The 13,582-nt window shown below is 52.6% G+C and overlaps 4 protein-coding genes across 4 annotated transcripts; 2 read left to right on the forward strand and 2 right to left on the reverse strand.

The window, feature by feature from the left end:
* Positions 1-221: 221 nt before the first annotated feature.
* BDZ99DRAFT_503099 (HbrB-like protein) lies at positions 222-3,030 on the forward strand (the record flags this gene model as incomplete). The annotated part of the gene is made up of 1 exon (XM_033723941.1): positions 222-3,030. One exon carries the CDS (start codon positions 222-224, stop codon positions 2,619-2,621), a length of 2,400 nt encoding a protein of 799 aa, XP_033570421.1. The 3' UTR covers positions 2,622-3,030.
* A 571-nt stretch (positions 3,031-3,601) lies between these two features.
* BDZ99DRAFT_468015 (uncharacterized protein) lies at positions 3,602-4,381 on the forward strand. The gene is made up of 3 exons (XM_033721150.1): positions 3,602-3,675; positions 3,732-3,878; positions 3,927-4,381. The coding sequence occupies exons 1-3, from the start codon at positions 3,635-3,637 to the stop codon at positions 4,366-4,368; spliced, it is 630 nt and encodes a 209-aa protein (XP_033570422.1). The 5' UTR covers positions 3,602-3,634; the 3' UTR covers positions 4,369-4,381.
* A 1,884-nt stretch (positions 4,382-6,265) lies between these two features.
* On the reverse strand, positions 6,266-7,121 carry BDZ99DRAFT_453112 (NAD(P)-binding protein; the record flags this gene model as incomplete). Its single annotated transcript, XM_033718312.1, has 2 exons — positions 6,266-7,027; positions 7,080-7,121. The coding sequence occupies 2 exons, from the start codon at positions 7,119-7,121 to the stop codon at positions 6,287-6,289; spliced, it is 783 nt and encodes a 260-aa protein (XP_033570423.1). The 3' UTR covers positions 6,266-6,286.
* Positions 7,122-9,844: 2,723 nt separating this feature from the next.
* BDZ99DRAFT_165221 (uncharacterized protein) lies at positions 9,845-11,456 on the reverse strand. Its single transcript, XM_033712905.1, has one exon. The coding sequence runs from the start codon at positions 10,988-10,990 to the stop codon at positions 10,211-10,213; it is 780 nt and encodes a 259-aa protein (XP_033570424.1). The 5' UTR covers positions 10,991-11,456; the 3' UTR covers positions 9,845-10,210.
* Between the last annotated feature and the right edge of the window lie 2,126 nt (positions 11,457-13,582).

A 13,582-nucleotide genomic window follows, 5' to 3' on the forward strand; every position in this document is an offset into this window, starting at 1 on the left:
TGCGGAGAGATCACCAGCTAAAATTAGCCCTTGGCAGGAACGATCACCCTCCAGGTCAATGCTGGCTTCAACCTCAAACCCTCCACGGACATACATACCTGCTGCCTTCATGCTGGCCATGAGCTCGCTCTCCATTCCTAGCTGCCCTCTTACTACTATGCACGTATAGCAGCGGATGCCTGCATCATAGCGCCCTGGACCTTGTACGCCCATCTGCGACCATGCCGCCCTCACCTCCGCGCCCGGTGGCTAGCATCACGCCCAGCAGCGACGACGACGACTCGGAGGACTCGCAGGCCACGCAGCGTCTGTCGCCGTTGCCTCCACGGATCGACTCCAGGTCGCCCGTGCCGCCTTCGCTGCTCGACACCTCAGGCCAGAACTTCTCGCGGCCGTCGCGGGACCTCCCCGCGCGAGACCTCCCTCTGCGCAACCACAGCAACACATCCGTCGTGGAACAAAAGACGCCCATTCCCGCACATTTTGGCCATCGGCCCCGCCAGCGATCGCAGGGCTACTTCGAGCCGACCCTCTCCTCGACGCCCACCATGTCCAACACAAACCACCTCACGGCCTCCCAGATCGCGGCCCAAGCAGCCATGCATGTCCAGAACCCCCAGCACATGCGCAAGCGCTCCACCACAATACCAGACCCGGGAGGAAATGGCCAGCCGACGGGAAAACGCCAGCCCGCTTCCCCGCCTCCAGTCCCGAAGATGACGTTTGCGACCAACGGCGTGACATATCAGAACGGCCTCGTAGGGGGGCATAGGTTGGCCGCTACGACCGCTGCGAACGTTGCGTTTCCTCGAAGCCCTGTGCACTCTCCGGGGCTGCCTCCAGAGCATGGTTCGCCGAGGCCAGCAGCGCAAGACCTGCAGATGTACATGCAGAAGCCGGACAAATCGAAGTCCAAGATGAAGCTGTTCTCCAAACCGAAGAGCATCGGCATCGTCAAGGATAAAGACCTCGACAAGAAGCATCCTGCGCTTCCCTCGCCGAACAAATTGGGCATGCACAGCACGACTGCGCTGAATCGACTGATGATGAATCAATCCACCACCAGCCTTGTCGACTCGAACATGTCCGGCGCAAGCTCAATCTACTCTTCCGCAAACGCCTCTACATCTACTTTGGTCCCACTGGAGAGATCAACCACATTCCAACCGGAGAAAGAGAAGGAAAAGGAGAAACATAAGCACCACTTTCTGTCACGACAGAAGAACAAATTGAAGGATAAAGACGACCACCATCTACCGTTATCGTCAGCCTCAAGTAATTCGAAGCCGACGGATCCAAACGCACCTCAGCCATTGTATTCATTCGCAGCTCCTGCGTCACCAGGGCACTCAAGCTCCTTCGCAAGCGGCCTTGATCTGAGACATGGCGGAAGAGCACTCAGGCAAAAGAAGAAGGAAGAGAAGGTAGCTTCCTTGGCGCCATACTTGAACGAGCTAGAAGCTCCATACAGGGAGAGAAATCAGTCCTTCAGCACAGAGCGCTCTGAATGGCCTATAAGCAGTTCTCCTGGTAACGCTTTATCGATTGGAGGGCCCTCTCCTGGAACAGCCCTTGGATATATGAGCGATTTGAGTTCTTTGGGAGCCGCATTTGGTATCCCAGGAATGTCACCGGACGATGCTTGGCCGCTGCTTAAAGCCCGACTGTTACTTATATTCGAAGGAGAAGACCCGCGACCGCCTATTGAAGACTTCAATGCTCTAGTATCCGTGCACATCAGGAGATGTATTCAAAAGCGCACACCAACAGTTCTTATAGAAGACCTTGGCGAGCTACTCGAGACTGGTTTTTCATCGTTAGACCAAACACTTCGGCATATTCCCGATGACCGCCTCATTCCACACCTAGTTGAGATGTGGCTCGTTGTTTTCACTACTATATTACCATTCCTTCAAGCCGTTCTACTCCCGCTGGACCTGGAGTTCAAAGGTCGAGGCCCACTCATGACTGCCCCGGCGGCAGCAGATTTCTGGGGCGCGGCCATGCCAGATAGTGACATGTCGTCGGCCAATAAGAATATCCCTACATTAGGAGAAGGCTTGGATGTGCGAAGAATAATTCTCCTCACTTTCCGCGACACGGTAGTCCTTCCTCGCAACGATACTCTTATGGCCATATTCTCGCGACTGTCTCTGGAGAATCTAAACGCAGGACTCGAAAACCCCAATCCTATCCCAGACTTTCGTCCTGGGACAGCTACTTCTGGTTCCGATGGAGCCATCGGTCCCATGAGTTCATACAACTCTTCTGGGCTACTTGAATCCACCGCATCCTCGACCTCGTTCCCCTCTTCTCGTTCACGAGCGACTTCGAATACTTCAGCAGGTTCCTTCTCGGCGCAGTCAACGCATTCTCCTGCGCCACAGCCATTGCCGCCGCCACCACCGCCCATGGATTCCGCAAAGGTGACGGAGATTGTTGGCAGGATGCTACAATGCGTCAGCGTGCTAGCCAGCGTACAGAGTGGAGATGAATCTCAAGCTAAAATGGAACGCCTCACAAAAGAGCTCAAGTATAACTGGCTAGGTAGGGGTAGGACTGGCAGGCAACGGAGAGGCTTCGTGGGCCCTAGGAGGGGTGCCTTGGGGGTGGGCGCGTGAAGCTAATCTTGACACGCACAGGAAGGAGTATTTGGAACGTCGTTCGCACTTTTGGATGTACAGCTATGCTTTTTCGAAATGAGGGATGTTTGAGTACCGTATGGTTTGAGGTGTTTGGGTACAGGAGGTTCGTTGAGCAATCACGGTATGGGAAGGGCGTTGGATGGCTGTCATGAGGTATGATTGGATTCACCTAGTGCTTTTGTAGTGAATGAAGACGATGCCCACTGAGGCATCTTCAAAACGCTGCCGTGGAAGTGATGGGCGCTAGAATTGCGTTCAGCTTACATCTGTACAGTACCTTGCCATAGATCTCCGTACACTTTGCTGCCACTGTCTATAGAAACCGGGGGCAGCAGGGAGAATATTCCAATCTACGTACACCTTGTTGACGCTGTCTAAAGCGCCGAGTTTCTTTCTCATTTGGAATGCTGAAGATACTATGAAGCTCCTCATGCAGCAGTAAATGAGTGTATGGATTTCTATGACAAGGCATTGTAGCATCTGACTTTCCTATAGGTGAGTGTGACTTTACGCTGCACACTCATCGGCTTCATTCAGTTCGCACTCTTACTATCATGACATCCGGCCCACATAGGCTCGGAGACACTCGCAGTACTATTTTCGGTGCTTCGTCATCAATGCGTGTACACGCTTCTGCCACTCCTCGAGGCCCTTCGACTCATCGACGAAAGTCTAGAGCGATGGTTCGCATAGCCGCTGCCTGAGGTGGCCTGTGGGGCTTATTGATTGTTCGTGACGATGGACTTTCCCTACGTGCAGGGAAGGAGCACAGGCAGAGATATTGTATACAAACTTATCCTGCGTGACCCATCCTGAACCTTTCCACTCTACCATCCATCCGTTCCACTATCCAACAACTCTGCAGTCATACAACGAGTACGCCCTCGCTTTGCTTCGCTTCAACGATATCCACATCCACTATCGCTACTCTGATCAGCTTCAGCACAGGCATTCATATCGACTGCTGTTATTGGACGCACATCGTTACGATGGTATTTGAAAACTTTCTAGACTTTCACAGGCGCTACATGTAAGGCTATGCAAACCGAACCCCTCCCCTTATGCGGTGTTATTAACGCCACCCAGGCGTAGACGGAATTACACACAGATACACCAAAATTCCGGACAACGCGTCCATCGCATACCCAGAATCCACATCCCTGGTATGCAGAGAACCCTCAGATTCGACGATGAGACCAACATTACAATCATCCTTCCTAGTAATTACGACGAGTAAGCCTATGGAATCCGTTTACTTGTCATCATGCTTATACTTCGTAGATATACCTCCAGGGAGATGCTCAGTCTTCTTGAAAATGGCACTTCAAGCGACATGAGAATTACATGCCAGGGGTACTCGTGGGACATCCACGCCGACATCTTTCATGCGGCCGGGGCGTCTGCTCCAGCCAGCCTACCAGAACGATACGAGGACCTGATTGGCAACACTCTCACTTCCACGATGCCCTACGCCGCCTTGCTAGATTGGTGGCTCGAGTACTTGTATTGTAGGAGAGGCAAGGTCCCGAGTCCTTCGGAGCTATGGGCACCTATCAAGTGTGGATGGTGTAGAGATAGCAAGGGCCCGTTTATGAAGTGCAGAAAGTGCTTGATAACGAAGTACTGCTCGGAGACCTGTCGGAGGCTGCATCGGAGTGATCATGCGAAAGTATGCTTAGGCCCGATTAGGTTTGGCAAGAGGCTTGAGGATCAGACGGGTTGAGAGTAGATCATGGGAAATTCAGTCTTCAGACGCCTCGTCGTGGATCTAAGTATACTTGCCTGACACTGCTTGAAGTGCCTCGATGTGTTTCCACAAACCAATCAGTGGATGTTCCGAGCAACCACGCAACTGTTCATGGTACCTTAGGCAGCGGCGGAGGAGTGTACACAGGTGGGAGGTGCGCTTCGTTGAATCGGTTTTCTAATGGAGCAGTCTCTCGTTGGTGATGTCGGTACAGTTCCCTGCCACCAATTGTAGGGCTTTGATGTGCTGATAGGTGTGTAGGAGGGCAGATCACACTTCTAATCTATGTAGTTTCTTTCACCGCTGTCTGAAGTGACCTCGTGTGTTTACGGGCTATCCAAATTGCTGAATGTCTATCGCATTTCGAGATCTAAAACTATCACTAGGCACCACAAGCAGTGGCAGCAAATTGTACACGGGCTATGACGAGATGTCGTACCTTGGTGTTGTGTTACAGCTGGTGACGAAAATGATAAACCATGGGACAAGAGCTTTACTCGGAACCATGGTTGAAGATACTTATATAGAGTCACGCACACTCACCACCTTCAAACTTCATCTCTCTTCAACACCAGCTCCAACAACCCTCTCAACTATCATCAGCAATAAGCGACCACATACACAACGATCCCTCCGCGACTTCGCCCCGAAGGACCACCCGCAAATTTCCCCGACTGCCTTTACCAGCCTCGCGGAAAGCCAGAAGGAATAAAGAACATGACGGATAGCCAGCTATACAACCTACCAACCGAACTTCTCTTCATGGTGATAGACTACTTACCGCCGCACGAAGCACAGTTTTTTCACCTAGCGTGCTCCAAATTCTGGCATACAATACCACACTCAACTAAAGTGGGCAACGGAAAAGACAAAAATACCTTCAAGGAATTTCTCTTTTCCGACAGAGTAACCGCGAGACTAGAAGCCAAAGAGCACGCTTCTATCGCTGACTGCAGACACGAAAGAGAAAGTCGATGGCTCACCAAAGAACCAGAGGGCACATGGGTCTCAGCCAACCGCTTCTGCTCGTACTGCAGACTAGAACACCTTTACATCGCATTCTCGTCTTCCGAGCTTTCTAAACCACCTGAGATCCGTCTCTGCAGAGGCGCCGAACCCAGCACGCGCGTCCGACTGTGCGAGCACCTTACCGCCTCACATGGCGAGATAGCGATAGCTGCAAAAGCCTATCCGCCGATTAAATGCCGGCACGCATCCCATCGCCAAGATGTCTTTAGCTCCGCGGTCCCCTTGTTTCGAACCGAGGGGGATTCGGACTGGTTTCACCCGCCCCAGATACGCAAATGGGTCATGTTCCAACATATATGCGTACTGAAGCTTGGCCAGTTCGAGCAGCTCACAAAACACAAGCTCCGCATCGCGTTGACGGCACTCGGTCGACTGGCGATATTCTGTGCACATATGAGACCTTGTGAGGAATGGGTGGATGCGGAGTGTGCGTGCGCGGTCAAATCTTGGCAAAGCGAGTTTCTTTTTGAAGTGTGGTGTGAGAACGAGGAGTGTTGGACGAACTGCAGGTTATATTGCTGGAAGGGCAATGTAGTAATGCAGATTTGGAGGAAACTGGCTGAGTGCTGCTTTACGATGAGCTCTAATGGCCCGACAGATATCAGGAAGTGTATGGGGGAAGCGATGGAGGCGGTATGGCTTGCGCAGGCAAATCTCAATCAGTCAACTCCCAGAGGAACCTGACCTCCACCTTCAGAAGCTCTGGATTGTTGAACCACTGGCAATTCATTGCCTGATACTGGTCACGACGATTGAAAAGTAAATCTGCTCTTTTAAACTCATGTATATCTCAAATACACTCTCCACTCTCCCACCTCAACTAGCCCCGTTCACCAATCACTTCCCCTTCGCATTCCACCCAACCTCACAACCACCTCTTCGTCCCCAAATGCGACAAAAACTCTCCACTCTGCTCAATCGTCACTGCCCCAATAACCTTCAACTGCGCCTCCACACTCTCCTTCGTCGAAATCGCCCCCTTAAACCCAGGCTCATACTTCCGGAACACCTCCGCCAAATATTCATACATCTCCTCCGACAGCCCCGTCCTTACAAGCCCCGGACTCAGCGCTAGAACAATCACCCCTTCGCTCTTCAACTCAACAGCATACTTATACACGACCACGTTCGTCGCAGCTTTGCTCGCGGAATACGTCACGCTCGCCGCAACCTCCGCTTCCTTGATCAGATCGGGCTCGGTCATCCCGGTCGAGATGACAACCACTTTCTTGATCGCGCTCGCCTTCACGAGGCCGAGAAACGCGTTGATGGTGTAAATCACGCCGACCACGTTCGTGTTGATGGACGTCTCGAAGTCGGCCTTCAGCAGCTCTTCGTTGCCGACGAAGCCCGTGGGCGTGAGGCCGCTGGTCTTGTCGGACACGTACGCACCGTTGACGATGAGATAGTCGACTTTGCTGTTCGTGAGCTTGGAGACTTCGGCGGCGGCGGCGGAGAGCGAGGCCGGGGAGGTCAGGTCGCCGGCGAGGACGTGGACGTTTGGGATGCCGTCGGCAGCGAGTTGGGATTGCACGGCGGAGGGGTTGCGGGCGAGGCCGATGACGGTGTTGGAGGGGTTGGAGTTGAGGGTTTGGAGGTATTGGTACTGGAGATGTGTTAGATGTGTTGATGTGGGTACTTGGGGGAGGGGGGGGTACCCCAAGGCCTCGAGAGGCTCCTGCGATTACGTATGATGCCATTCTGAATTGAATGAATATGTTGTTGGAGTTGACGTTTGGATGGTCAATTGGTTGAATGTGATTGTTTGAATCGGGCTTTCTTGCTAGGACAGTGCAGTGGAAATTGAAGCTCTGGATGTCCTGTCACTCCTAACTTCCTAGTACCTTATATACACCAACACCTCCAGGCTCCAAAGTCATTTGTCTTGCACCTCAGAAATTTATAATCAACCTTGTTTCCTCTTTGATCGCTCGCTTGCAGCCCTGTAGTTAATATCCCTGTGTCGATCCCGGTGTAAGCGACTACTTGCGTGTCGCTTCTGCTTACTCTTGTTTCCCGATCGAGTCTAGCGTATCTTAATCGCTCTGCGGAAAAACTGCGCGGTAACACCACAGAGACGAGATTTGAAAGCCGATGAGGTTGGCTGGTGCTAGAATGATCTCTTGGATTTATGTGCTAGGTTCTTTGAAATACGCAATGGTGTGGAAGTAGTGCTGGTGTTGATGTGACGTCACTTCTTAGACGACTTTAGGGGAATCAGTGGATGTCTTTAGGATTTCAGAAGAGAGTAATGAGGTTATCTTCCGGCATAGATTGGTCCAGAGATTTCAAACGCTAGGAAAGTGTATAGGCCAGGGGTGCCATCCGGTCGCCCAACTATTGTCAAAACACACGTTTTTCGGCCTCGATTCAGCCCTTTCAATTTCATACTCTTACAAGCCTTAAATCGTAAATATGGCCGTTATTCGATTGCGCACCTCGACGCCTCGCCGAATCCACCCTACCATTCCATTTGTCTCCACTTGTCCATGCTCCCAGTTCCTGATCTCGAATTTCCTACATCTTGAAGTTTCAAAGACAAATAGGCCAGGGGCACCACCCAGCACTATCAGTGTTGTCAAAGCACACGTTCTTCCGGCTCAATTCAAGTTCGCTAATAGTACAACTCCATACACCCTGATTTGCACCGCTTCCATCGATCCTTTGCGCATCTCGACCAACAGCATCCCTTTTCTGCACCCCGATTTTCTGCCTTTTGTTCTTTACATCTCGTTTTCTGAAGAATCGATAGGCTAGGGGCCCCATAGACTACTTCGAATGTTGTCAATAGGCACTGGACTTCCCGTTAAATTCACACTCCCAAGCTTTCGACTTTCACAACACCAACCGAGATCTCCCAGCTCGATCTACAGCCTTGCATCCTTTACATCGCCGAATTACAACGATGGATGGGCCGAGGGGACCATCTGGCCCTTTCGCTATCATCAAATCGCTCGAGGAGATGCCGGTATAGGTGCCATTAGTCAGATCTGCAGTAGGTGCTGCTCTGACCTCGGGAGCGGTGAGGATGGGTGAAGGCGGCGGGAGGATGAGGCGCTCTTATTGCCCACATTTGGGCCATAGTGGCATTGGTCTCTGCTTTCTGGTATGAGAGACCGCCCAGGATGAGTGCTGAGGCAATGCAGTTGGCTGTAACTATGCCAGTCTTCCTCCGGTCGATCTCCTTCCAGAAGGGCCTCGTAGGCGATGGCGAGCTACCCAAAAAAACATTCCAATCAAGTCCAAGACATCAAGTTCTCAAACTCTAGATCTCGACCCCTTTTCTATGCCTCCAGTCTACGAGCTCCCATCCTCGATATCTCGTGATTCCAAAGATGAATAGTTCAGGGGCACCATTAAGTACTTCCAGTACGGTCAAAACGTACAGCTTCTCTATTGTAATTCAAAAGGTCGAACGTTGAGATACTGAAAACTCGTTCCCTTCTCCGCAGCCCCGGTTCTCAGCCTCAAATCCTTTACACCTCGTGATTTCAAAGACGTATGCGCCGAGTTCCACATTTCTTCACCACGCCTCTAATTTACAGCCTCTCGCTCTTAACATCTTGTTTTGTCCAATAACGAATAGGCCAGGGGCGCCATCCAGCCTTGCTACACCCCGCAGCAGCAATAACGATAGCCTTCCATTTCACACCTCGATGCATTTGGACCCTAGAGCAGCTACCTTTTTTTTACACCCCCAATGCACAGCCTCCCGCTCTTGACATCTCGTGATTCTCAAGACTAGATAGGCCAGGGGCACCATCCAGCCCTATTACGCCCTGCAGCAGCAACAGCAAAAGCCCTTCAACTCATGCTTCGAAGATTTCACACCCTAAGATACCTAACCCTTTTCCGCACCCCTAATCCACACCTTCCCGCTTTTAACATGTTGCGATTCTCAAGGCTAGATGGCCAGGGGTGCCATCCAACCTTATGCTATCCCGCAGTAGCAATAGTAATAGCCCTCCAATTCACGCTTCGAAGCTTTTATACCCCAAGACACCGACCCCTTTTCCCCACCCCTAATTCACAGCCTCCAGCTCTTGACATCTTGTGATTTATGAGGCCAGATAGGCCAGGGGCGCCATCCAGACATATCGTCCGTTGCAGCAGCAACAGTAATAGCCCTCCAATTCACGCCTCGAAGCATTTAGACCCCAAAACATCTACCCCTTTTCTACACCCCTAATTTACAGCCTCCAGCTCTTGACATCTCGTGATTCTCAAGGCAAGATAGGCCAGGGGTGCGATCCAGCCTTATCCTATGCCGCAGCAAGCAATAGCAACACCCCTACAATTCACGCCTTAAAGCATTCAGACCCCAAAACGCCTACCTCTTTACCACACCCCTAGTTCACAGCCTCCCGCACTTTACATCACGCACTCACAGAAACCTATACGCAGGAGGTACCACGCAGCCCCATTACCGCCCGCAAGCAGCAACAGAACTACTCTCAAATTTCCACTATCAAACTTCCGAACTCCAAAACACCACCCAAATCTGACCACTCCCAGCACCGATTTTCCGCCCCAGTCAACTCCTCGAATCCGCCCAACCGCACCAAACCAACTCCCGAAACTCCAAAAACAATCACCCAATTCAGTCGTCCAAAGTCGATGTCGTCGGCAGCAGGTTCCGAATCGCACCACGTCCTCCAGCAAGTTTTCCGGCACAGTCAAACCCTCGAATCCGTTCCGATACTCCAACACAGCTCCCGAAACTGCTCCGCCAAGCTTCCGATTTGAACCCTCTTCTCCCGTGTCTTTGGCAGCACTCCGCGAATCAGCGCTAGTAGTCCAACATGCTGGTGTCTTTCGTCGGCGTCGGGGGGGCGTCTAGGTCTCGGTGGCGGTTGGTAAAACGACGCGGCGGGGGGCTACGACGACGAGGCGGGGTGGTCGGTCCACGACGGTCTGGCGAGCGCGAGCGACGGCGGGTCCAGGGGTTCTGGATTGGAGGCGTGCGGCGACGGGTGTGACGGGCCCGATCGCTGCCCGAAGGCGTCTCCAGCTGGGCGCGGAGGTGCTGGTTCTCTGCCCGCAGGTGCCTGACCTCGGCGTCCCGGCGGCTGAGGGCCTCCAGGAGGCCTCGGATCTGCTCCTCCTGCTCCTCAAGGGTGAGGGCTTGGGCGGCGACGGTGTGCTCCGCGGCATCTCTAAGGTGCTCTACGGCAGCTGCGTGGTGCTCAGCGACGTCGCGGCGGCGCTGCTGCTGGCGGCTGATATTGGCGACCTCGTCTAGACGGTCCCGAATCGCCGCGATCTCTACGTCCATGGGTTGAGGTGGTGGTGGGGGTCCTCGGACGTACAGCTGGCGCTGTCGGAATGGCACGCCAGCTTCCTCGTCTACGGCCTCTTGTTTGATGATGAAGCCCGACATTGCGAATTCAGGGGCGTCTTGTGCGTGGTTTGGAGAGGTAATAACGCTGTCAGTGGTGTCTCGTCGAGATCTGTAGGTTCGCTGTGATGTCGGTGGTGCGCGCAGGAAAGGAGAGTAGCAGCAGGGGCGTGCAGAAAAGGAACACAAAATGCACGGACCACAAGCGAGTAGCGACTCGACTGCCTTCATCCACCCCTAGCAGTAGGAAACTCAGCCTGTTAGAGCTCGTGAATCAGGAGGCGTAAAGAGCAGCAGCTCTAGATGAAGAGAATCCAGACAGGAAGCCAGCAACAGCATGAACAGGGCGACGCCGTCAGGAGGGAGCAGGCGGTCTCCTTGGGCTTGACCACCATGCCTCCGCAACACCACCACAACAACCACCTTTTGCGGCTCTTCAACGCCAGCCTGCGCTCATGCGACTCGCCGCGTGAACACAAGATAACAAACATCCTCATCTTGTCCCCACAAAGCTGACACCGGGTGCTAGAACTGCCATGAACACCTCCGACTCGAGCCACACGCTACGGGTGCTCAGCACCCCATCAAGTCTTCCTTTCACGCGGACCGTGTTGAAAGCCTGCAGGGGTAGTAGCACTTCTTAGGGTCTCCTGGCCATTACGAAGGTAGAGATTCCAAGATGTCAACTTCCAGACTCTTCAAACCGCTCTCAGGCCGGATCTCCTTTGCGTATCTGTTCTAGGATTTCTTCCTTTTCCTATGCTTTTCTTATACTCTTCAATCTTTCTGTCTTTCATTCTTTACGGATCTCCAGTTGGATTTAATGGAATGAAATATACGAAGCTTGTCTGAATGAAATGAAGAAATCAGACTGAAAGAAGATAGAATCGAAGGTAAAGAAATTCGACTGGAACTTATTGTACGGCGTACGCATTGGGATCCCAGACTAGAAGCGTAACTAGAGCAGTGGATTCTACAGTTTCCGTCGGTGTCAGAGGACTGATGGTTGATAGAAGTCATCAAAGACGACGTCGTCTGCAGTTTCAGAATCATAGATTCTGCGTGAACTACGAGGAATTGGCAGTCGAGGTCCGGAGAGTCTACAAGAGCGAGTTCTTATTGTACTCGGCGTACGTTGAGGCATGCCATACTGGTACATGACATGTACCAAATTGCCATCCATGGCAGGCTGTGGTCATACCAAACATATGCGTTCAGAGTGGATCCAGCCCTGAAAACGGCACGCTGGAGCATCGTTTTAGCATCTACTCTTTGGGGAACCCGGCATGTGGCCAGTGTAGCGGGTCTTAGAAGACATGATGCCACGCATCGGCTTGCGAATATGGAAGCGTGCTTAGAGTATCGCGTATCTTACCGAGAGTCTCACCTGGGGCGAGAGTGCTTTCGCGGACAGCAACTAATGGAAGCCATGCTGGAAGAGCGAACCAGCAAAAATTACGTCGGTGAAGCCCCTAGAGAAGATTCAAGGCGGCCTGTCAACATGATGCGCAATGCAGAACAGTTGAACAGGCCAACTAGGGTTGTTTCTGACAGTTGCCCTTTCGCATGCGGTCCCTAAGCCAATCTACAAGAGCAAATGTGCAGCCTGCGCCGGTTGTCGCTCATAAGCCTGGCCGATATGGATGGCGAGGTGCGATCCATGTCGAATAGCGCGCACATATGCTGTCTCGTATAGGCCAAGCCACGCGTTATAGGTGTCTTTTCTCGCGTTGTCTTCGATAGGACCGGCCGGCGGAGATGGCGGCGAGGTTCATGGCTGGGAAGGGTCGCGGCACTGAGACGGGAGGAAGCGACCGGTATCGTGAAGCTCCAGGAGGCCGAGTGTTCTTGGACACAGACTTTCTCTAACGGAGGAAGCTGCGGTATCCATGCGATGGAGATGTAGCTCTGGGACAACGGACGGGAGTCGTCGTTGACGCCAGGGCTCATCGCCACAAGGCTTCGTTATCCAAGCGCAGAATCCTTCGAGCATCGCCCGCTAGCAGGCAGCCTGCTATTCTCGCTGATTGTTTCTAGAATGAGGAGGTGCGTTGCTGATTATGTCTCAAGAATAGTCGGGATGTGTGGGAGCTGCGCGCCGGGCGTTGTTCGCCTCAGGGATCAGAGAGGGGCATGGCTAAGGGCCGACGACTATCATGGGAGCACTATAGGCAGGCCTTGGCCCTCATGATGACGGGAGAATAGAGAGTGGATACTGGTGGATGGTCGCGAGGGAAGTGGTGTTGAGTAGGAGGTCGCGGAAGGGTTGACGTTGATGTTTGGTACCACTGCCCCCCACTACACCGTATTTGCCTCTTCCTAACACGCGAAACTCGCAGCGGACCTATTCTACTTGAGTCAACATCAACGTCAAAGGAAGCATCACGAAGTCTATCTTATGATAGGCATTTAAGAGTGCGCCTGCCTGTATACTGACAGTGCCGTACAGCCGAGCACAACGCGACTGAGACCGTCAGCATAGCGCCCGCGAGCCCCTAGTGGCTTCACGACATACAGCCATTACCACCTCCCGCCGGTCTCTTCAGAGCATAGAAACTGGCCTCGGGATCCGATTCAAGAAGCGACAGACATCGCCGACGATGCCCATTCGGCTCTTACGGAAGACAAATGAGCAGTGGATGTCTACAGGCATCGAAACAGCGGAACAATCATCAGAGCTTCATCTGCCTTTGGTAATGGGAGAAGATGATCGTATCTAGCGGCGTATTATCCTACGTGTATGTTGCCCGTGCAAAGCTTTGGCCTGGCTTCGTTCCTTTCAAATGCAAAAAGAAAACGACATACACTTCGATCCTCAGGACT

Source organism: Mytilinidion resinicola (genome assembly GCF_010093595.1).
Source record: "Mytilinidion resinicola strain CBS 304.34 unplaced genomic scaffold BDZ99scaffold_26, whole genome shotgun sequence".
Classification (NCBI taxonomy): domain Eukaryota; kingdom Fungi; phylum Ascomycota; class Dothideomycetes; order Mytilinidiales; family Mytilinidiaceae; genus Mytilinidion; species Mytilinidion resinicola.

What these genes read in the sequence shown, in the direction of transcription:
- BDZ99DRAFT_468015 (XM_033721150.1), top strand. Translation starts at nt 3,635, where the DNA reads ATGGTATTTGAAAACTTTCTAGACTTTCACAGGCGCTACAT. An exon ending in GACTTTCACAGGCGCTACAT is followed by an intron (nt 3,676 to 3,731) that starts GTAAGGCTATGC and finishes AACGCCACCCAG; the next exon opens with GCGTAGACGGAATTACACAC. An exon ending in CTTCCTAGTAATTACGACGA is followed by an intron (nt 3,879 to 3,926) that starts GTAAGCCTATGG and finishes TATACTTCGTAG; the next exon opens with ATATACCTCCAGGGAGATGC.
- BDZ99DRAFT_165221 (XM_033712905.1), bottom strand. Translation starts at nt 10,990, where the DNA reads ATGAAGGCAGTCGAGTCGCTACTCGCTTGTGGTCCGTGCATTTTGTGT.